Source organism: Anolis sagrei, chromosome 2 (genome assembly GCF_037176765.1).
Source record: "Anolis sagrei isolate rAnoSag1 chromosome 2, rAnoSag1.mat, whole genome shotgun sequence".
NCBI lineage: Eukaryota > Metazoa > Chordata > Lepidosauria > Squamata > Dactyloidae > Anolis > Anolis sagrei.
Window position 1 is genome coordinate 166016867 of NC_090022.1, and position 25385 is coordinate 166042251.

General features: G+C 42.3%; 1 protein-coding gene across 2 annotated transcripts; it reads left to right on the forward strand.

Moving 5' to 3' along the window:
• Window positions 1-636: 636 nt before the first annotated feature.
• Window positions 637-24933, forward strand: POPDC2 (popeye domain containing 2). 2 transcript variants are annotated; one of them, XM_060763398.2, is made up of 4 exons: window positions 637-1826; window positions 11488-11596; window positions 19092-19605; window positions 24445-24533. In XM_060763398.2, exons 1-3 carry the CDS (start codon window positions 1336-1338, stop codon window positions 19563-19565), a joined length of 1074 nt encoding a protein of 357 aa, XP_060619381.1. In that variant the 5' UTR covers window positions 637-1335; the 3' UTR covers window positions 19566-19605; window positions 24445-24533. The 2 variants fall into 2 exon arrangements, with proteins under 2 accessions (XP_060619381.1, XP_067320157.1); XM_067464056.1 differs by having other exon boundaries at window positions 638-1826; window positions 19092-19473; window positions 24445-24933.
• Window positions 24934-25385: the final 452 nt, after the last annotated feature.

Here is a 25385-nt window from a genome sequence, read left to right on the forward strand (position 1 = left end):
AGATGTTGAACAGGACCGGGCCCAGGACGGAACCCTGCGGCACTCCACTTGTCACTTCTTTCCAAGATGAAGAGGAAGCATTAGTGAGCACTCTCTGTGTTCGTCCACTTAACCAATTACAGATCCACCTCACCGTAGTTTTGCCTAGCCCACATTGCCAGAAGGTCATGGGGGACCTTGTCGAAGGCCTTACTGAAATCCAGGTACGCTACATCCACGGCATTCCCCGCATCTACCCAGCTTGTAGCTCTATCGAAGAAAGAGATCAGACATGTTTCTTTTAAAATGATTTGCCAATTGGATAAAAAAGCATTTCTTGCACAAATCCAAGTGTGGATCCTACAGCCAGTCTCCTTTTGCAAGGCATCAAATGCCACCATGATGCAACAATATTTCAGTGTGCAGGTCAAATAAAGTCCCTTTGTTGCCCAGTCCAGTCATTTGTTTCTGTCTTTTATAATTTGCAACAGCAGTTATGATTGGTTGCATGCCCACTGTGATCCAGGACTTCCATCTAATTTTAAATGTACCAGCTGTCAGCACTTTCTCTGGCATGCTGTACTCTATAGCTTTAAAAAAAAAAAAAAAACACTTCCTAAAAGCATCTTTGCTACTTTGGATTGTTTCTCCCAGGATGGCTATGTTTCATTGTGAAGGCAATCTCCCTTTTTTGATGTGAAATACTAGAGATTGCTACCTCATAGGCTCAAGGAAGGGACTGAAAACCCACGGTTACAAATGCACAAACAATAACTCTCTGTAATCTAGTTCTCTGAGTTATGCTAAGTGGCGAGTGCCTGCCTGAACTCTCTTCCCCTCACAGCCTTTGCTTCTTGGGTTTCAATTCCAAACATGGTTATCTATTTGGGGTCTCTCTTCTTTCCACGGCCCAGTGCTATACATTCCAAATTAAACACAAGTACCCTCAGCGCCTCTTCCCCGCCTCTTTTGCCCCCCTGCTCCTCTTTCAACTGAGTCTATTTTTTACTTCTCTTACAGCTGGAGAGGAAGGGAACCACAGGTCCCTGCAATTGCATTTTGCTAAGCGCCTTTCTGCTGCTTTTGCAACAGAGCTTCGTAGCAGGAACATTTATTGTAAAGTTGATATTAAGGACCAGTTTTGCTGAAACGATTGGTTGGGAGGCATTCAGCATCGCAATATTTAGCCTGCTGCCTCTGCTATTTACATTACAACTAATATAACAGTTGATCTTTTTTTTTAAAACGCTTAAAAAAAATCTGGGTAACATTATAGCTGCTGTCCAATTCCTGCAACTGCTTCCACAGTGTGTTTTGATATAATTTTTAAGGTGTGTAGGTTAGGAGATAGTGAAAATGAGTGAAAATGACACCCTTTTGGACCGGATTGTTTTCCATCCTGTTTTGTGTGAGGGATGGAAAATCTATATGGAAGGAGCAGCCTATCACCTTGCAAATTTTTTCCTCCTCTTGGGATTTATGGGAGGAAGTGGCCTCATTGGCTCCATCTACATCTTTGGCTTCCTGACTGTTGGTTTCTTCTGCGTTGCTCTCTGGGGCTGGTTGGATGCCTGCGGACTGGACATCTTCACTTGGAACATGCTTTTAGTCCTGATCTGTTTGCTTCAGTTAGCTCACTTATTTTACCAGCTCCGTAAACACACATTTTCTGAAGAATTTGACCTGCTGTACAAGCAAGTTTGCCAGCCTCTGCAAGTGCCACCCCAGGTCTACAGAGAAATAGTCAAGGGCTGTGAGGAGCAGGTCCTGCCTTTGGCCAAAGACCAGACCTATGCTGTGGAGGGCAAGACAGCAATCGATCGCCTATCATTCTTGCTTTCGGGCAGGTAGGATTCAACCTTTGACCTCTCCCCACAGGGTTTTTGTTAATACTCTGGTGGTTTTGATAAATGGATAAAGTCATAGCTGGGTGGCCATGGTCGGCCGACAGGGAGGTCTGGTATGGGCTGGTCCATGAGGTCACGGCTGAATGAATAAATAACAACAACACAGAAACTACATAATATCCTTCCTTGGGAAGTCTGACTTGGCCACGGTAGTCCACGCTCTGGTTACATCCCGTTTAGACTACTGCAACGCTCTCTACGTGGGGTTGCCTTTGAAGACGGCTCCAATTAGTCCAACGTTCGGCAGCCATGATACTAACTGGAGCAGAGCGCAGGGAGCATACCACTCCCCTGCTGCACCAGCTCCATTGGCTACCGATCTGCTACCGGGCTCAATTCAAAGTGCTGGCGTTGGCCTTTAAAGCCCTAAACGGTTCTGGCCCAACTTACCTATCCGAACGTATCTCGGCCTATCAGCCCACCAGGTCCCTAAGATCTTCTGGGGAGGCCCTGCTCTCTATCCCGCCTGCTTCACAGGTGCGGCTGGCGGGGACGAGAGACAGGGCCTTTTCTGTGGTGGCCCCTCGGCTATGGAACGCCCTTCCCATGGAGGTAAGATCAGCCCCCTCGCTGATGATGTTCCGAAGGAGATTAAAAACCTGGATGTTCCAACAGGCATTTGGTTAATTCGGTGCAATGAATGTAATGATTAAGGACTGGTAATATGGACGACGAAACTGGATCACGATTTTAGTTAGGAGATGCATTGGATTAGATTGTTATTGATATGCGAATATTGTGTATAATGCTTTTATGGTTTTAAACTGTATACTGTTGATTGTTGTATTTTGTTGTAAACCGCGTTGAGTCGCCGGCTAGGCTGAGAAACAGCGGCATACAAGTATAGCAAATAAAATAAATTTTCAGCACTACACTGAAAAAAAGGAATTCTGGCCTTCCTAGCTGAGTTTTCTCTCAGATAGTAAAACCAGTGTCTCCATTGTTTTGCTTTAATTTTCAAAGGAGCTAGGCATGATTGAGTATGCCATTAATGAGAAAAGTTTGTGAAAGAAACACTTTTGGACTTTTCTTTCTCTCTACTGACAATTTTTTCACTGTTTTTGTCTCTATGTCCCTGGTACGATAAAATATTCAAATGCACAAGTTGTACTTCCATTTTAAAGTAGTATACCCCACACAGGTGCACAGCAAAATGTAAGCCCTCTGTCTTCAATTGTCTTAAATTGAAAACATTTGCATGAAACTCCCATAGAATGGGGAAAAAATCAAGCAGGAGAAGGCTTAAGGATTTTCTTTTTGTTGAATTGTGAGACTTTTAAAATAAATTCATGATTTTTTTTTCAGGATACAGTTTTGAAAATGCATTCTTTTGCTGAAACAGATTTTGGTGCAGTATAGGACCAGATTTTACTCCAGTTATTTTTTTATGCCCTGATAGAGAATTCTACCACCCAAGCTTCTTTAATTCCAGTTAAATGTCTATATTTGATCTCTGCTAGTTTGAAACCTTAGTCATGGAATTGTATACATTTTATCAGTGACCTTAGCATTCCTTACTTATTGAAGAGACTCTTGGCAAATCAGCATATGAGGAGTCCCGGTGGCGTAATAGGTTAAACCCTTGTGCTGGCTGAACTGCTGACCTAAAGATTGACCCTGAATCTGCAAGACGGGGTGAGCAAGGGTCTGTTAGCTCCAGCTTCTTATGCGAGGACGTGAGAGAAGCCTCCCACAGTATGGTAACACATCTGGGCAACGTCTCTGCAGATGGCCAATTCTATCACACCAGAAGCAACTTGCAGTTTCTCAAGTCGCTTAAGATATGACTTTTAAAAAAGCATATGAATAATTAATGCTCTCAGGTTCAGCCATCAATTGCTCAGCTGTAAAAGCTTTGCTACAGTAAAATAGGTCCTTTATCCTGTATAATCTCTTCTGTTTCCATCTTTTGTATTAGACAGATTTGTCATCTGCTTTAGACAACAGGTGCAACAAAAAGGGCATATGGGAGAAGGGGATGGGTAGATATTTAACAAGAGGTGAGCAAGTTTTCAACATTCCAGCTAGAAATGTCATTTAACTGTTATAATTGTTTGAAATAGTTTTGCTTCATTCTACTATCCAACTTATTTTATCCAATGAATATTTTCATATCCCTTAATTGTACTGTGCAAATTTGAGATTGTGTATAATACTTTCCAAAACCTGAAATAGTAGGTGCTCTGTTCAAAGCAGTGTGTGTAATTATTTTGCCATAATCTGCTGTGAGCTATTTTCATTTTGCTTTCCTTTTTTAGCATTTGAATTCTGGTCTCAAAGGGAATTATCTGGAAGAAAAACAATGGTTTTAAGTGAATATGTAACAGCAATCTTCTCCCAAAAGGACAAAATTGGTTTAGATAATTTTTTAGGCTCTTTTTTTGGAAGTTTGGATGTTTGTCTATGATTTCTATAAAGCAGTAGGACTGGATCTTTCATTAACATTTCTCCCAGTATATAAAGTCCTCTTAACTTTTAAAGCTGAGGGCCAGTTTATGGTACTTCAGGCTGCTGGAGGGTTGGACAGTAGTTTGAGAAAAAAAGAAAATAACATTCCTATGCACACTGCACATATCTTATTTATAGTGCAAAATAGATGGAAGAACAATACAATATTTAAAATGAAGAACAATTTTAACCAACATAAACTTACTAGTGTCCAGAATGTGTCCAGAGGAGGGCGACTAAAATGATCAAGGGTCTGGAGAACAAGCCCTATGAGGAGCGGCTTAGGGAACTGGGCATGTTTAGCCTGAAGAAGAGAAGGCTGAGAGGAGATATGATAACCATGTATAAATATGTGAGAGGAAGCTACAGGGAGGAGGGAGCAAGCTTGTTTTCTGCTTCCTTGGAGACTAGGACGCGGAACAATGGCTTCAAACTACAAGAGAGGAGATTCCATCTGAACATTAAGAAGAACTTCCTGACTGTGAGAGCCGTTCAGCAGTGGAACTCTCTGCCCCGGAGTGTGGTGGAGGCTCCTTCTTTGGAAGCTTTTAAGCAGAGGCTGGATGGCCATTTGTCAGGGGTGATTTGAATGCAATATTCCTGCTTCTTGGCAGGGGGTTGGACTGGATGGCCCATGAGGTCTCTTCCAACTCTTTGATTCTATGATTCTATGATTCTAGTATTTCAATGGGAAATGTGAGCCTGCTTTTTGGCTGATGGGATAGTCAAGCCTTTTGATGTGTGCCTTCAAGTCATTTCAGATATAAGGTGACCCTAAATCTCAAGTTTAGGGAGGATGGCGAGTAAATGACCTTGGAGGGCCACATCAGATCTGCAAGCCTTCATTTGGGGACCCCTGATGTAAACCAAAAAAGTGGATGGTCAATGGATCCCCTGCGAGGAATAATTGAATGCTCCATTGCTCACTGTCACTTTTCCTTGATTTTCTTTACTCTCCTATGCCTCTGGTGCACTGAGTCACACCTGACACGAAAAAAGGTGCAATGATGTGCATCTCTCCCAGAAAACCCTGCTAAGTGGTTTGAGGCCTGGTTCTGTGTTCACAGTGAAACCAGTTCCTCTCATATTGGTTCCAAACTGCATTACTGGGTCAGTGGAGAAGAGCAGAGCTGGTACAATATAAGCTTGTGACAGAAACAAGAGAAACTACTCTGCTCTCATGAGATATTTTTTAAACAAGTTATATTTATTGTCTCAAGAAGCTCATCTTAAGATAGGAAAGATTCTAGGCGAAAGAGGTTATTTATTTGTTATTTATTTGCAGCATTTATATTCCGCCCTTCTCACTCCGCAGGGGACTCAAGGCGGATTACAGTGTACACATATATGGCAAACATTCAATGCCAATTTTGACATACAACATATACAGACATACACAGAGGCTATTTAACTTTTTCTGGCCGCCAGGGGAGCTGTCGCTTTCATCGTCCATCTGCGACACTGATGAAGTACTTCCGCATTCCCTGCATGCTTTTTGCTGGAGTGCTTTGCTGGAGTCTTTTTTATGGCCTCATAAATTAGTTAATTTAGCCTCCCCACACTTTAAGGTGGTACCTAATTTTCCTACTTGACAGATGCAACTGTCTTTCAGGTTGCAAAGGTCAACAACAGGCTACACAATTGGTTGGAAACCCACTCTAACCCGGGCTGGCTTCGAACTCATGACCTTTGGTCAGAGTGATCTTAATGCAGCTGACACTCAGCCAGCTGAGTTCGGAATCCCATGGAGGCTCTTTTCAGATGAAGGAAACAGACTGACGTCTGCAGATAAGAAGGAAGCAAAAGAGTCCTCTCTTTCATTCAATGCTTCCAGCAGACTAGGGGATTGCTGGCCCCCTCCCATGAACGTGTGCTCCTGAATAGGGTGAAGGTTGGAAAAGGAACAGAGCCTGCCACTCCAAGGAGCTCGCGGTTGGGGAATAGAACTCGTGCCACGATTGCCTTTCAGCAGTCACATTTAGAACAGCTGGCACTCTTGTTTGGTATGCTTACTTGTTACATGAACCAGGCAACTCACCAGTAGTTCCCATACAGAGAGTAATGGCTTTTGGTTTGTTTTTATCCTTTTCTACAGGCACCTAAGCTTTCTGTTTGCCCACTTGCGTGACCGCTGTTGTCTATCTACATGCCACTTAAACAATGTGGACTTATTTGGAATAGCTACTGCTCCTGAATCTTTAAAAAAAGTCACCTCTTTGCTCCAGATCAGTGGTTCCCAACTTTTTTTGGCCCTGCCTCACGTAAGCATGCCTAAAATCCTGACACCCTCACAACTGGTGACATATAATTCTTATTATTTAAAAAGTAAACTCCTATTCGCATGGAGGAAGCCTAAAAGGCCATTAGCTTGGTCTAAAGAAGCTTCCAAAGAACATGGCATCCATGAAAGAGAAAAATAAAAGAACAAAAGGATAGTGGGTTGTTGTAGGTTTTTCCGGGCTGTATGGCCATGTTCTGGAGGCATTTTCTCCTGACGTTTCACATGCATCTATGGCAAGCATCCTCAGAGGTAGTGAGGTCTGTTGGAAGTAGGAAAATGGATTTATATATCTGTGGAATGACCAGGGTGGGACAAAGGACTTATGTCTGCTGGAGCTAGGTGTGAATGTTTCAAATGACCACCTTGATTAGCATTTAATTAGACGTTAGACTGGCACCATCTCTCATGACATTCCGTAGAAAGTTGAAGACCTGGATGTTTGTGAAGGCGTTTGAGTAATTCAGTGCAATTTTGGTAATTTGAACATAGGAACAGAACAATGGACGACGAATTTGGATCATGCTTGGATGATGAGGCGATCGGGGATGGGATTTGTGATAATTGTGTATTGATGATTGCTTATTAGTTGTTAATGGAAATGTGTAATTTAACTGTTATTGTATATTAGTTATTGCTGTTTTTATTGCCTTTGCTGTTTGGAAACCGCTGTGAGTCACCCTCGGGCTTGAGATACAGCGGTATACAAGAATAGTAAATTAATTAATTAATTAATTAATTAATGGGTGGTCATTTGAAACATTCACACCTAGCTCCAGCAGACAAAAGTCATTTGTCCCACCCTGGTCATTCCACAGATATATAAACCTATTTTCCTACTTCCAACAGACCTCACTACCTCTGAGGATGCTTGCCATAGATGCAGGTGAAATGTCAGGAGAAAATGCTTCCAGAACATGGCCATACAGCCCGGAAAATCCTACAACAACCCAGTGATTCCGGCCATGAAAGCCTTCAACAATACATTGAACAAAAGGACAATTGAAGTACTGAGGAAGAAATCATTAAGAAATTGTAAAAAAAAATAAACATTTTAATAATATTAAGATGTTTTGGGAAATTAGCGATTTATCAACGAGGGAATGTATGACACTTTCTTGTGGGTCCCATGATGTATGTAAGGCAAATATAATCATAACTGCTATAGAACTCTAAATTCAAATGATAAGTAGTAAATAAACTTTGATTTCAATTTCAGGATGGTTTATTTTACCATTCTCCAACTTCAGTAAAACATTTGTGCCCAGGTTTTTTTGTATATTTTTGGTTAGCAAGTTGATGGCACATTAGGTATTCTTTTGTGATAAAGAAACACAAACAGTGAAGCCTGTGGTTTTCCTGACATTACGGTCAATGCCAATTTTTGATGGTTAATAATGTATTGGTGCATGTTCTTTCTAGGTTCATTATTTATTCAAAAGGTTGTTTCCCTAAAAAAATAACACAAGGAAAAATTCATGGGATGTAAAATGTGAAATTTCTATGCTCGAACCTGCTAATGAAAACATTTTGTGCTTTATAAAGTTAAACTATCATGTGGGCAGCAGGAATCTTCAAGGCACAATTCATTTGAGTAGTCTGCATCGAATTCGGAGTAACTTACGTGTCCAACTTCATTGTGTGTATTTGTTGAAAACGTATGAGAATATTCTGTGACCTGATGTTAATTTTCTTGCAGCTGATAATATATATTCATACAAAAATGTTGACTTACCTATGAAACTAATAATTGTGATTTGGATTTTTTTCCACAGATTTCTTGCTACAATCAAATTCAGAACAGAAATAGTTTTTCAGCCCTTTTTTAGGCTGAAAAAGCCCCCCTCGACTTATACTCAGGTGAGGGTCCTGGCATGGGGCCGAAAGAAGGGCTTCTTTCAGCCTGATCCCTTCCTGCCAGGACCATCACCTCTCCAAATAGCAACCCAGATTGCCTTCCTTTCCCCCTCTCACGCGCAGTGCGTACCTTCCTCTCTCGGCACCAGTCTTCCCCACCTTATTCATATACACACAGCAATTCCCCTCAAATGTATAGTTAAAATAAACTATGGTGATTATTGGAAGGATATGTAAGCACATTTACTGTGCATTGAAAAAAGGTTAGAATAATGATTTAATTAGAGTTGGACAGTCTTATCTTAAATTACAATGTTATGTAAATATTCAAAAACATTTAAGCTACTGCTGCCTCAATTAACATAATTTTATTGGTATCTATTTATTGGTATGCTCTATTTCCCACCCTCGGCTTATACTCGAGCCAATAAGTTTTCCCAGTTTTTTTGTGGTAAAATTAGGTGCCTCGGCTTATATTCTGGTCGGCTTATGCTTGAGTATATACCGTACATTTGTATATATTTTGTATGGCTCATAGTGTTAAAAGAGCACTGAGAGCAGTGGGGTGTTTGGCATGAAAGTGGCCTCTCTTTTCTGGCTCTTTTAAACTCTATGCTCTCACCTCTCCTTCCTCTCTATGAGCGGGCTTTCCCCTCTGGACTGTGTCCAGAGGAGGGCGACTAAAATGATCAAGGGTCTGGAGAACAAGCCCTATGAGGAGCGGCTTGGGGAGCTGGGCATGTTTAGCCTGAAGAAGAGAAGGCTGAGAGGAGATATGATAGCCATGTATAAATATGTGAGAGGAAGCCACAGGGAGGAGGGAGCAAGCTTGTTTTCTGCTTCCTTGGAGACTAGGACGCGGAACAATGGCTTCAAACTACAAGAGAGGAGATTCCATCTGAACATTAGGAAGAACTTCCTGACTGTGAGAGCCGTTCAGCAGTGGAACTCTCTGCCCCAGAGTGTGGTGGAGGCTCCTTCTTTGGAAGCTTTTAAGCAGAGTCTGGATGGCCATTTGTGAGGGGTGCTTTGAATGCAATATTCCTGCTTCTTGGCAGGGGGTTGGACTGGATGGCCCATGAGGTCTCTTCCAACTCTTTGATTCTATGATTCTATGATTCTCCATTGTCATCAGCTGACTGCGCTGTACATTCTGATTTTAATTTTAAAATTTGTTTGTCACAATATACCATATATTCTGGCGTATAAGACTACTTTTAAACCTAAGAAAATCTTCTTAAAAGTCAGGAGTCATCTTATACACGGGGTCATCCTATATGTGGTAATAGTCTTATATGCGGGGGTAGTCTTATACGCGGGAGTAGTCTTATACGCGGGGGTAATATTACAGAGCGGGTGCTAAAACTTCCAATCGGATTGGAGAATCTGTGGTTGCCGCATATGGTGGGGGGAGCTCAAAAATGGCAGTGGCCACGTCCCTGCCATATGCAGCGACTGTATGAAAGCATTAAGGGCGACACTGCACAAGTACGGTAGAAGAAAATCCATTCATCAGGATTCGTGGACTTAATACGGTCCCAATGGTAAAGTGAAGGGGCGCCACACCAGGAAGGCGTAAGTGAAGGGCGGAGCAAGCTGCAGGCATCCGGGGCGCCTGGGATATGGAAAAAAGAGATAGAGTGGCTCTGGGCCCAGACAAACACACCTCTTTTACCTGTCTGACCTCCCCCTCTGCCTCTCAAATCTCGCTCCTGACGACTGCAGTGAAGTGGTGCAGGTGCGCATGTGCGAGATCTGAGAGGCAGAGAAGGAGGTACAGTAATAGCAAAATTACCATATTGAAATCAGATTTGATGCTTTTAAATGTTTATTTGGTGTGCGTTGGAAGAGGGGTAGTCTTATACGGAGAATATATCCCAAACTCTATATTTTAACTGGAAAAGTTGGGGATCGTCTTATACGGTATATTTGTATATGGTATATGAGGCCCTTAGAACCATCAGAAATGGTGGTTCTAGGGGCCTCATATACCATACAACATTTACTATTTACTATTAATAACTACTGTATATACTCGAGTATAAGCCTAGTTTTTCAGCCCCTTTTTTAGGCTGAAAAAGCTCCCCTCGGCTTATACTCGAGTCAAGGTTATTTATTATTTTACTCTGTTATTAGTATGATTTTTATTTCATGTATTATTTTACTCTACTATTATTACATTTACAGTATGTTACCCTATTATTATTATTATTATTATTATTTTCACTATTTATGATTATTATTACATTTATTATTTTACTTTATTAGTATTGCATGTATTATTTTACTCTATTATTACTGTTATTATTGCATTTCCATTTTTTTACTTTATTATTATTATTATTATGTTTATTATTTTACTCTCTTTATTATTGTTGGAAGGATACGCAAGTATATTTACATTGAAGGAAGTTAGAATAATTATTTAATCAGAGTTGGGCAGTCTTATCTCAAATTACAGTTTTATGTAAATATGCAAAAACATTTCACCTCCTGATACCTCAATTAATGTAATTTTATTGGTATCTATTTTTATTTTGAAGTTTACCAGTAGTGGCTGCATTTCCCACCCTCGGCTTATACTTGAGTCGATATGTTTTCCCAGTTTTTTGTCGTAAAATTAGATGCCTCGGCTTATAGTCGGGTCGGCTTATACTCGAGTATATACGGTAATTCTCAAATTGCCCTCGTGTGTGCCCCACATTGGGAACCAGCGTTCTAGATATTCCTATCTAAAACTTCTGTATTGCATCTGAGAATAAAATTTCACATGGTTGCGTCAGAATTAACAATATTGCTATGTGTTGAAAGGACCATTTGATTCCACAGGGAACTTGCTCATTCAAGTCCTTTTCTTGGAAAGGCAGTTGGAGAGTTGCAGTCTAATCATGAGTGGGAAAGGCCCTTAACTGAAGTGAATTATCCTGAAAATTGAATTATAAAACAGAGCATAAAGTTAGAATCAAACAAAGAAGATGAAACCTTTTGTATGGTTTGTCTTTTTCTACTCCTCTGTAGGGTTAAAGTGAGCCAGGATGGACAATTTCTACATTATGTCTACCCATATCAGTTTCTGGATTCCCCAGAGTGGGAATCATTGCCGCCTTCCGAAGAGGGAACATTTCAGGTAATCTAACAAAATCTAATTTCCTAGCCTTTGATGCATTTTAATGTTAATTTCGTATTCAGAAACCTATTAAACAGAGAGGAAGGTCCAAAGAGTTGCTCAATTAATTTTGAATGTCCCAAATATACATCACGCATGGCAGAGTTTCAAAGACTAATATTGGGAAGGAATCATTTAAAAAATGTTCAGAGATCTGTTTTTCTAATTTCAGGTTTTATTTATTTATTTATTTACAGCATTTATATTCCGCCCTTCTCACCCCGCAGGGAACTCGGGGCGGATTACAGTGTACACATATATGGCAAACATTCAATGCCAATTTTGACATACAACATATACAGACATACAACATTGACAGATTAGAGAGATGGGCCAAAACTAACAAAATGAAGTTCAGCAGTGACAAATGCAAGATACTCCACTTTGGCAGAAAAAATGAAATGCAAAGATACAGAATGGGGGACAATGCCTGGCTCGAGAGCAGTACGTGTGAAAAAGATCTTGGAGTCCTCGTGGACAGCAAGTTAAACATGAGCCAACAATGTGATGTGGCGGCAAAAAAAGCCAATGGGATTTTGGCATGCATCAATAGGAGCATAGTGTCTAGATCTAAGGAAGTAATGCTACCCCTCTATTCTGCTTTGGTTAGACCACATCTGGAATATTGTGTCCAATTCTGGGCACCACAATTCAAGAGAGATATTGACAAGCTGGAATGTGTCCAGAGGAGGGCGACTAAAATGATCAAGGGTCTGGAGAACAAGCCCTATGAGGAGCGGCTTAGGGAACTGGGCATGTTTAGCCTGAAGAAGAGAAGGCTGAGAGGAGATATGATAGCCATGTATAAATATGTGAGAGGAAGCCACAGGGAGGAGGGAGCAAGCTTGTTTTCTGCTTCCTTGGAGACTAGGACGCGGAACAATGGCTTCAAACTACAAGAGAGGAGATTCCATCTGAACATTAGGAAGAACTTCCTGACTGTGAGAGCCGTTCAGCAGTGGAACTCTCTGCCCCGGAGTGTGGTGGAGGCTCCTTCTTTGGAAGCTTTTAAGCAGAGGCTGGATGGCCATCTGTCAGGGGTGATCTGAATGCAATATTCCTGCTTCTTGGCAGGGGGTTGGACTGGATGGCCCATGAGGTCTCTTCCAACTCTTTGATTCTATGATTCTATGATTTTATAAGTGAAACATGCCATCTTTAGTTAAAGCTCACAATGTGCCAGTGGGAAAATTAGGTTTTCTTATGGGATCATTTTAGAAGCAAGCCATATATTATCTGCTACTAGATGGGATGAACTAATACAGTCTAGAGAATCAACAAGTATTAGTATTTGTTCTATGAGGAAAGCAAAGAGAAGAAAAGTTGGGAGAGCTGATGCAGTGCATGAGAGTTACATATGAAGGTGTGAGAAAGCCAAATAAGGCTTATCTCAAAATTAGGAGATAAGAGGGCAATAAATAGCTAGACGGTCACATGAAAAGCCTTATTGGATTGAGAGAAAGTCAAGATATAAATGACAGCAAAAAAAATTCTAGATTACTAACTGGGGCGGCATACAGGGAGCATATCACCCCCCTGTTACGCCAGCTCCACTGGCTGCCGGTCCATCTCTGAGCCCAATTCAAAGTGCTGGTTTTGACCTATAAAGCTCTACACAGTTCAGGCCCAGCTTACTTGTCCGAACGCATCTGCCCCTACATCCCATCTTGCAATTTAAGATCATCCAGGGAGGCCCTGCTCTCGCTCCCGTCAACAGCGCAAATGTGGCTGGCGGGGACGAGGAGCAGGGCCTTCTCGGCTGTGGCCCCCCGCCTATGGAGCACACACCCAAAGGAGGTAAGATCTGCTCCCTCGCTCCTGACCTTTAGAAAAAATAAATAAATCATGGTTCTGGGATCAGGCCTTCGGACAATAGATGTATGCAGCTTTTAGTGGGACAAGGACTAGAAGTCAACTGATGAGATTGTTTTATGGTTTTAATAACTGTTTTGATATTTGATGATGTACTGTTTTTAATATGATTTATGTTTAAAGTGTGGTTTTACTATTGTAGTTGTAAGGCATTGAATTTTTGCCATTATCTATGTATAAACCGCTTTGAGTCCCCCTCAGGGTGAGAAAAGCAGTACATAAAAAAATATTAAATAAATAATAATAATAATAATCATCATCATCATTTAATTACTTATTAATCGCCCTCCAGCCGATAATGCTCTAGGTGATTTACAGCTAAATTGTAAAAGACAAAATACATACATACAAAAATTAAAAATTAACAGGGATCGAATGCTCTATATATAATATAATTATTATATTATGTTTTATAATAATAATAATAATAATAAAATATAATATAATATAATATAATATAATATAATATAATATAATATAATATATAGTAATTATATTATGTTTTCACACTGTTGAGTTGAGCTTCAATATTTTTACAAGTTTTGCCATGTTATTCACAAAATAAACTCCTCAAAATTAATAAAGATAGGTGCTACCTCCCATGATTTTTTTTAAGTAAATCAGACCACAGTGTACCTCCCCTAACCCAACTTTCAGGTAATTCTGGGGGTATTTCTTGAGATCAATATGGAGAATGGAAGATGCAGAATGAAGTAGAGGGAGTGGACAGACAGCAGAAAAGGAAAGGGAGGATAAAAAATAGTTCAAGAATGGGAGTTCCTGGGAAATATGGGAGAGTTGGTCACTCTAATGACCTCCAAGGATTTTTTTGAGGTCTTCAATTGCCTCCCTGCATACAACATGCACCGGGATTGTGGCGCAGCTGGCTGAGTGTCAGCTGCATTAAGATCACTCTGACCAAAAGGTCATGAGTTCGAAGCCAGCCCGGGTTGGAGTGGATTTCCAACCAATTGTGTAGCCTGTTGTCGACCTTTGCAACCTGAAAGACAGTTGCATCTGTCAAATAGGAAAATTAGGTACCACCTTAAAGTGTGGGGAGGCTAAATTAACTAATTTATGAGGACATAATCATAGAATCATAGAATCATAGAATCAAAGAGTTGGAAGAGACCTCATGGGCCATCCAGTCCAACCCCCTGCCAAGAAGCAGGAATATTGCATTCAAATCACCCCTGACAGATGGCCATCCAGCCTCTGCTTAAAAGCTTCCAAAGAAGGAGCCTCCACCACACTCCGGGGCAGAGAGTTCCACTGCTGAACGGCTCTCACAGTCAGGAAGTTCTTCCTCATGTTCAGATGGAATCTCCTCTCTTGTAGTTTGAAGCCATTGTTCCGCGTCCTAGTCTCCAAGGAAGCAGAAAACAAGCTTGCTCCCTCCTCCCTGTGGCTTCCTCTCACATATTTATACATGGCTATCATATCTCCTCTCAGCCTTCTCTTCTTCAGGCTAAACATGCCCAGTTCCCTAAGCCGCTCTTCATAGGGCTTGTTCTCCAGACCCTTGATCATTTTAGTCGCCCTCCTCTGGACACATTCCAGCTTGTCAATATCTCTCTTGAATTGTGGTGCCCAGAATTGGACACAATATTCCAGATGTGGTCTAACCAAAGCAGAATAGAGGGGTAGCATTACTTCCTTAGATCTAGACACTATGCTCCTATTGATGCAGGCCAAAATCCCATTGGCTTTTTTTGCCGCCACATCACATTGTTGGCTCATGTTTAACTTGTTGTCCACGAGGACTCCAAGATCTTTTTCACACGTACTGCTCTCGAGCCAGGCATTGTCCCCCATTCTGTATCTTTGCATTTCGTTTTTTCTGCCAAAGTGGAGTATCTTACAATACTTGTTACATGTATTTAACTTTTATATTTAACTATTAGAATGTAATGCAATATAATACTACTAATAATGCAATATTATAATTATATATATTTATATTACATGTAATATAACTAATAATATTACAATATAATGGTATAATAAAATATATAGTAATATATAATACTGATATTGTACTATGCTAATAATATAATATATTGTATGTATATGTATCTTGTAAGCTACTCTGAGTCCCCTTCGGGGTGAGAAGGGCGGCATATAAATGTAAATAAATAAATAACTTTAAAACACAACTGAAGACTTATCTCTTCCAGCAGGCCAACCCAGTCAGTCTTAACTATGAATTTTAAAACTACATTATACTGTATGTTTATTGAGTTCTAATTTTTGTCTAATGTATTTTCATGCATGCTTTTATAGTTGCATTTTAACTAAGTTTTAAAATGTGCATATATATATATATATATATATATATATATATATATATATGGGTTGTTGTACAAAATCTGGCTACCAGTATTAAAAAACTCAAAAATTACAGCAGCAAAACAACAGAGGGGAAACAAACAGGCACATGAAATCACTCTCAACAAAAGATTCCCCCCAGGCGCTTCCAAGCCATTGAATGCAAATCAAGGTGATCAGCTGAAACATTCACACCTAGCCCCAGCAAACAAAAGTCCTTTGTCTCACCCTGGTCATTCCACAGATATTTAAACCCATTTTTCCTAGTTCCAACAGACCTCATTACCTCTGAGGATGCTTGCCATAGATGTAGGCGAAACGTCAGGAGAAAAATTGCCTCCAGAACATGGCCATATAGCCCGGAAAAACCTACAACAACCCATGGATTCCGGCCATGAAAGCCTTCGACAATACAAAAATAAAAATGTAATGTTCATTTGTGATATTCACAGAACTCAAAAACCACTGGGCAAATTGACACCAAATTTGGACACGATACACCTAACAACCCAATTTATGTCCTTCACTCAAAAAAAATGACTTTGTCATTTGGGAGTTGTAGTTGCTGGGATTTATAGTTCAAGAGCATTCTGAACCCCACCAACGATGGAATTGAACCAAACTTGGCACACAGTTCTCCCATGACCAACTGAAAATACTGGAAGGGTTTGATGGGCAGTGTTCTTTGATTTTGGAGCTATAGTTCACCTACATCCACAGATCACTGTGGACTCAAACAAGGACGGATCTGGACCAAACTCTACATGAATACTCAATATGCCCAAATGTAAACACTGGTGGAGTTTGGGGAAAATAGAATCTTGACATTTGGGAGTTGTAGTTGCTGGGATTTATAGTTCACCTACAATCACAGAGCATTCTGAACCCCACCAATGATAGAATTGGGCCAAACCTCCCACACAGAACTCCCATGACTACCAGAGTGGGCCACAGCAACGCGTGTATATATATAAACAGCTAGTATATATATAAAAAGAGAGAGAGAGAAACTATATTGTGCCCCACCTCAAGCTGAAAGTTACATGTTTTCACTATAATGTTTCATTACCAAACTCACTAATATTCTGGGAAATGCTGCTAGTTCGCTGGATCCATGTCCCTGTAGTTGCTCGGGAAAGCTCTTTCATATCTTGGCTCTCCGGAGCAGCTGCTCGCTCGGTTGCAGTATTAAATATCAGTCTGAAGGACGTCCCCTGCCATTTGCCCATGTCCTCCTTCCCGAAGCACCATTCTTTGGTCTTTGGCCAAAAGAGACCCCAGGATGCTGGAAGGCAGCAGGCATGTCATGACACAACTCATTGGCATGCAAGTGTCTATTCAATTCTGTGAATGAAACATGGCATCTAATTTAATAGCTAAGTTGTATAAGTAGGGAAAAAATCAACTACTCTCATCAGACTTTTGAAATCTTCCAACCCATTTGCAAAAAACAGGTAGATCTGTTATACGTTGTGTCAGATTGCACAGTAATTTATAACTTACTTTCCTGAGAACTAAAGTGTAAACCAGAGCTCTCCAAACTTTTCATTTTGGTGACACATTTTTTAGACATGCATCCTTTCATTACATGGTAATTCAAGCTTGAGTTTAGATACCAGTGGAGATAACTCTTCCAAGAGTGAATTTCCCTTCCTAGGTTTAGATTTCTCTCACTTCCTGTTGTCTTACTCCCGTTCTTAACTATGAGTCATTTGTAAGTCATAGAATCATAGAATAATAGAGTTGGAAGAGACCACATGGGCTATTTAGTCCAACCCCCCTACCATACAGGAAAAGCACAATCAAAGCATCCCTGACAGAAAACTGTCCATCATCTATTGTCGAAGGCTTTCATGGCCGGAATCACTGGGTTGTTGTAGGTTTTTTCGGGCTATATGGCCATGTCTAGAGGCATTCTCTCCTGACATTTCGCCTGCATCTATGGCAAGCAGCCTCAGAGGTAGTGAGGTCTGTTGGCCTTACTGGTGCATTATTTAAACTGTTATTTTTATTCATATCATGATCTGATCACCATACTCAATATATCCCATATACATGGGGATATTGGGGTAATGATACAAAAGGTTTGCTAGGGTAGACTCTCTTTCACTCAGACTCAGCCCCTCCGAAACTCAGCCCCCCCCGAAACCCCCCCCTGAAAAAAACTCAGCCCCCGCCCCGAATTGAAATCCTGGCTACGGGCCTGCCCATGGCCCATCTATACTGGCAAATGATTCAGTCAGAAGGCAAATTAGCCTAGGGCATCCAAACCATTCTTCACGGAAATGTGTTTTCACCTGGAATAAAGCTGTTATTCCAGGTTTATTATGAGTTTTAAAATACTTGCAAAGAACTGGATCTTGCAGGAAGACCTGGCTCTTTGCAGGTATTGGGCCAATGGGAACTGCCTTTTGTGATCATCATCCATGCAACATAAACACTGACTACAGATATGGAACTTCAGTGAAATTTAATGTAAACTATACATTGAACACAGAGACTTATTAAACAGTAATTATTACAAGTCAGAAGTCTGTCTTTAAACAAATAAACAAAAAAGTAAATGAAAAGAAAAAAGCCCTTATCAAATGCTCTCTCTGCACACCATGACAAGCAAAAGGGGCAGAACACATTCCTCCAAGACTGTTTTTAGACCCCTTTAAACCCCCCCATGAGGAGACAGGAAAGCCTAGAGAAGACAATTATGCTGGGGAAAGTGGAAGGCAAAAGGAAGAGGGGCCGACCAAGGGCAAGATGGATGGATGGCATCCTTGAAGTGACTGGACTGACCTTGAAGGAGCTGGGGGTGGTGACGGCTGACAGGGAGCTCTGGCGTGGGCTGGTCCATGAGGTCACGAAGAGTCGGAGGCGACTGAACGAATGAACAACAACAACAAACCCCCCACACTACTAATTTTTAGGCAATAAAAAGGGAAAATTGGGTAATATCCAGGGCTCACAATTCACTTTGCAATAGGTTCACATACACATACATATTTTAAAAATCCTTCAACAAACAGAAGGAGACTCTTGGCAACTTCTAAAAGCAACGTGTGTAAATGTGCTTGCAAAGCTGTATTTGCTTCCTGTTTCTGTTTATAACACTTTCACTTCTTTCATCATGCCAGGATTGTATGTGATGGTGAAGATTCCAGCGAGTAACCCCCCCCCCCCTTTTTTTTGGGTTTGTTTTAAAGTCGGAGTTAGTGACAATAAGTCCCTGTGTGAGATGAAGTCTCTCTTCTCACTTTGACAGGTCACATTGACAGCAGAGACAGACTGCAGTTTCATCACTTGGCAACGGAAGAAGCTCTATTTGCTTCTGGCAAAAGAGCGCTACATTGCCCGTCTCTTCTCTGTCCTCCTTGGCTATGATATCTCAGAAAAGGTGTACGCATTGAATGAGAAGCTTTTTGCTAAATTTGGCCTGCGATTTGACATCCGCCTGCCCAGCCTCTATCACGTCCTAGGTCCTGCTTCTTCGGATACAGAAATGGAGGAAGAAGCCGGGGTGTGTGAAGAGCCACCCATGCCCTTGAGCCAGCCAGCCACATTTGTCCCGCCAGCCCCAGTGGCTCCTCACCCTGTGTCTCTTCTTGCTCATCCCCGGAAACCTCGGCCTGACAGTGACCTGTCTGGTGAGGACTCTACCAGTCTTGTATTGGAAGATTTTGCTGAATTGTCAGGGTCCTTTTTGGACTATCTGAGCGAAGGGGAGTATATGAAATGAGGGCACTTCTAACATGGGCACACCCTGTCATCCTGTGTAAGTAAGTACTCTTTGTGCCTTCAGAAGGAAACACAACGGTGTGTGGTGGGAGGTGATGCCTGATGGGTCCAGCATGCTGTATGCATCTTTGGGCTGGTGAGTTACCAGTCTTTTGGAATCAAAAGCAGATTTGGGGGATTTCACACAGTTACCAACTCTGCCAGCTCTCATAGTACTGGTCCAAAATCCAACAGTGAAAGGCAGAAGAATAGTGAGCCACTTGTTACGAAAACCTTGCTTAATGTCCCTTGTTTTAACATTGTTTGTCCAAGTTCTGTTTGGACCATGTTTGGGCAGCATCTTTAACCTAGTTCCAGGGGGTTGGAGATAAGACTCTTTTTACATTGTTTTAAATTGTTTTAAAATTGTGTTATATTTTAGCCATTCTTGTAAGCCGCTCCGAGCCCCAGGGGAGTGGCGGCATATAAGTTCAAATAATTGATAAATAAATAAATAAGACAAATATGTTTAAATCTGGGCCAAGACCTGTACCAAAACATAGTTAGGTAGATGTAACTTCAGTGTTGTGGGGGATATTTGGTGCATGCAGTCACGTTCATATCTGTTCTTCTAGGCTACTCTACTAGGCGACTTCTAAGCCGAGTCGTACAGAATACTACCAGAAGTGCCCTTATGTCATGTGATGGCCTCCATGGGCCTCTGTTTCTGAAATGCATGGACATGGAGCCCAGAATCCTTTGGATGAGGTCCTTAGACCCCAACTCTACTGACCACTTAGATCGATGTGTGATGCGATTAGCCGTGTAGTGATCCATATTAACCCAAGGGGTCGTGGGGACGGGGGGGGGGGGGCTGGCGGGGGTGGGGGGAGGAACCCTAATCTTAAACTAAACCAGCTACACATGTCTTGGCAACCATCCCATGCTTCCTGGGCTCAGGTGGCTCCTGCCCCTCTGCAGCAACCTACCATATTTTTCAGGGTCCTCCCTTCTAGAGGCTCTTGTGACTTGTGAAGAAGGCTGTAAGGGAGGACTAAAGGCTGGATGTATCAAAATGTGCTTACTGATGCAGCTCAGAGAGCCCATTTCAGGCTCCCAAGTGAATTTAAACCAACATCTGGGACACCATTTTGAGCCCACTTTAAATGTAAGTGTAGAACCGCCGTTACGTCTAGACAAGATGGGGGCACTGTTAGTTGGAGACAGCTACCTTCAGAGTTAGGTATGCAACCTGTTTTGCAAAGATTTACTTTCCTTTTTTGTGTGTGTGTCAGAAGCGACTTGAGAAACTGTAAGTTGCTTCTGGTGTGAGATAATTGGCTGTCTGCAGGGACATTGCCCAGGGGACGCCCAGATGTTTTTTTTTTCTGGTGCTCAAAAATTACAACAGCAAAACAACAGAGTAAATAATCAGGCACATCAAATCACTCTCAACAAAAGATTCCCCCCAGGCACTTCCGGCCAGATCAGCCGGATCAGCCAGATCAGGTACGGTCGCAGTTGGCGCACGAATCTTAATTGTGCGAAAGCCCTCCCAGACACCGCCGACGCCTGAGCCTCAAGCGTAAGCGATGAGTCCAGGAGGACTCCCAGACTGCGGACCTGTGGTTTCAGGGGGAGTGTAACCCCGTCCAACACAGGTTGCCACCCTATACCCCGATCAGGTTTGCGATCGACCAGAAGGACCTGTCTTGTCAGGATTGATCTTCAGCTTGTTCCTCCTCATCCAGATAGACACAGCAGCCAGGCACTCGTCCAGCACCCGAGAGGCCTCCTTGGAATTGGGTGGAAATGAGTAGTAGAGTTGTGTGTCATCTGCATAGAGGTGGCACCTAACTCCAAAACTCCGGATGACCTCTCCCAGCGGTTTCATGTAGATATTAAAAAGCATGGGAGACAGAATAGAGCCTTGCGGGACCCCACAGGTCAAAGGCCAGGGGTCCGAGCAGGCGTCTCCCAGCTTCACCATCTGGGATCGACCCTCCAGGAAGGATCGAAGCCACGACAAAACCGTGCCCCCGAGACCCATCCCAGAGAGACGACCCAGAAGGATACCATGGTCGATGGTATCAAAAGCCACTGAGATGTCCAAGAGAACCAACAGAGTCACACTCCCCCTGTCCAGCTCTCTACGGAGGTCAAACAAAAGTCCTTTGTCCCACCCTGGTCATTCCACAGATATATAAACCCATTTTCCTACTTCCAATACTCACTACCTCTGAGGATGCTTGCCATAGATGCAGGCAAAACCTCAGGAGAAAATGCCTCTAGAACATGGCCATATAGCCCGGAAAAACCTACAACAACCCAGTGATTCCGGCCATGAAAGCCTTCGACAATACAATCTGTGGAGGGATTTTAGTAGAGGTGTGATATCCTCACTCCTGTAACCAGTCTGGCTGCCATGTTTTGAACTAACGGGAGTTGTAAACTTGATACAGACGTAACCTAATATACAGGGCCAGTCCATGCACAGCCAACTTTAGGTCTTCCAATTCTAGGAAAGGGCACAGCTGCCATATCCCCCAAAGTTGATAAAAATTATTCCCACTCCATACAGTCCCACCTGTGTAATCAGACCAGCTCCAATTTCCTATGCATTGAAAGTCCAGCATGCAGAACTATTTCAGTAATGGCACCACGGCTATGGAATTTCTTTCTCAGAGCATATTGACATAGGAAGTAAAAGCAATTATTTTCTAGAGGACCTTTGGAACTGATTAATGGTGTGTTGCATGCCACTTTTTGTAGGTCTATAATTTCTATTTTTGGTGCAATGTTCTGTTCTGCTGTTTGTGCTATTAGTTTTAATGTGCATATTTATATGGCATTGTAATGCCACTGCGTGGGCAATGGTGGATCAGAAAACATATTGCAAATTCATATTAAACTTATATAATGGATTTGTGCAGTACAATATCTAGAATATCATGCTCTAAAATTATCTATCATGCTTCATCATTTGTAAAACCTGCCTTGTCGGAAGGGCCAAGGGGCAGATTTCCAAGGTTTGACCTTCCAGGGTTTCTCCTTCCCTTCACAACCAATTCTTCTGCAGTCCTTGCAAATGGTGATATAAGCAGTGGTTCTCAACCTTTCTAATGTCGTGACCCCTAAATAAAGTTCCTCATGTTGTGGTGACCCCCAACCATATTTTCGTTGCTACTTCATAACGGTAATTTTGCTACTCTTATGAAGCATAATGGAAATATCTGATATGCAGGATGTATTTTCATGGTTACAAATTGAACATAATTAAAGCATAGTGATTGATCACAAAAACAATATGCTCAGGGAGTATTTATCTATTTAGTTATTTATATTTATATTTCAGGAGCCCCCAGTGGCGCAGTGGGTTAAAGCCCTGTGCCGGCAGGACTGAGGACCGACAGGTCGCAGGTTCGAATCCGGGGAGAGGCGGATGAGCTCCCTCTATCAGCTCCAGCTCCTCATGCGGGGACATGAGAGAAGCCTCCCACAAGGATGATAAAAACATCAAATCATCCAGGCGTCCCCTGGGCAATGTCCTTGCAGACGGTCAATTCTCTCACACCAGGAGTCACTCCTGACACGACAAATATATATATATATATATATATATATATATATATATATATATATATATCTCAAACTTATATGCCGCCACTCCCCTAGGGCTCGGAGCGGCTTACAAGAACAAACTAAAATCTAACACAAATTAAACAACATATCAAAGATCAAAGGCCTGTCGAAACAAGTATGTCTTACAAGCCCTGCGGAAAGCCGAAGTCCGTGATGGGATTTGCAGTACCTTTAACTGATTTGCAGTACCTTCAACCGATTCAGCTCTGACTTCCACAGACCACTGAGACCTCACAAATTATAGACCTGGAACAAACTTGGCACACAGAACCCCAATGGCCAACAGAAAATACTGGAGGGGGCTGGGAGGAATAGACAACGATTTTTGGGAGATGTAGTTCACCTACATACGAAGAGCACTGTGAACCCAAACGACTGTGCATTTGGACCAAACTTGGTACAAATACTCAATATGCCCAAATATGAACACTGGTGGAGTTTGGGGGAAACAGATCTTGATATGTGGGAATTGCAGTTGCTGGGATGTATAGTTCCCTTGCCATCAAAGAACATTCTGAACTCCAACAACAATGGAATTAAACCAAACTTGGCACACAGAACTCCCATTACCAGCAGAAAATACTGGAGAGGTTTGGGGAAAATAGACCTTGACATTTGGGAGCTACTGGGATGTATAGCTCCCCTGCCATCAAGGAGCATTCTGACCTCCAGCATAAATAGCGAGGGCCGGGCAGAAAGGCTGCCCGCAGGACCTTGCCATTTGAGCATGCCCTTCCGAGCTGGGAAAGGCGCTGGGGCTGGCCGGAGGGGCTGACCAGGAGTGCTAACTTTTTGTCTGGCACAGGGGGTTGGCAGCCATTTTGGAGGGGGCGGAGCCAACCAAAGTAGCTTTGCGACTCCCTGAAAATGGCCCAACTACCCCTCTGGGGGTCACGACCCCCAGATTGAGAACCACTGGTTTAGAGAATGGTGTGTAATTGCTCCCTTTTATTCAGGATGTAAGCAAGCATTTTTGTACACCCCTTTTGTTCCAGTTCTAGTAACCTCTAAAATGGAGAATACTGCATTGTGAATAGGCATTAGACGCATGGGCTACATGGGAAAGGATTATAGATGTGATCCTTTAGTTTGTCAAATGGTCACAAAAATTAAAAAAAAAACTCTGGAAAGCAGTAGAACAGAAAATAGTAACTTGGAGGATGGATCTTACCAATGCCAGTAGCTTTCTCTAGAACTGAATACATTGATATAAACTAACTGCTACAATAAAAATACCAACATGTTTTTCCTTCCAACAGCTTCTGGAACGCTCCCGAAGACTAACCGACAGGCCCTGGCAAAAGGTCGAGCTCCTCTGGCTCCTACTCAAACCCCAGAACTCTAGAGAACAACTACTTAGAATCACGGCGACCCACAAATGATCAAATAGCTTTTATTACTTGTGTGTCAATACTTGTTTTACACAGGCACCAGTGTGGCACTCTTGGAAGTATATGCATGAGACTGAAGCATGGTGTTGGGACATTCCCCACAGCTTGTCGATCTGCAGTGGCACCAGCAGTTCCTGAGCATCCATATTCTTAAACACTTGCCACGTGTTTCTTTATTAGGTGCATTAAATGACTGGGAAAGACAGTCAATGGAATGATTTCTCCAGGGTCTGATAGTTCCTTCCTGTTACAGAACAGTAATGCCTTCTGCTTTGATTAACACAAGTGGTGGTTTGGATGGACTACTGGAAAGCAGGAAAGCAGGCTCTGGAACAGCTTTGCAGCTCAGGGCCTGTATTTTCTGGGATGTATAGCTCCCCTGCCATCAAGGAGCATTCTGACCTCCAGCATAAATAGCGAGGGCCGGGCAGAAAGGCTGCCCGCAGGACCTTGCCATTTGAGCATGCCCTTCCGAGCTGGGAAAGGCGCTGGGGCTGGCCGGAGGGGCTGACCAGGAGTGCTAACTTTTTGTCTGGCACAGGGGGTCGGCAGCCATTTTGGAGGGGGCGGAGCCAACCAAAGTAGCTTTGCGACTCCCTGAAAATGGCCCAACTACCCCTTTTCAGGGTGTCTTACCTTCCAGACTTGCACATCAGTGACAGCAGTCACTTAAAGACATTTTGGAGTAGGATTGCTAGGTGAGGAGTGATTTTCAAGGGTCTGTAAATTTGAGTTTCCATGCATGTCCCTGTTTGGAGGCTGAAATTCAGATCCCATACAAGGATCAAATGGGATCCCAAACCTCGTAT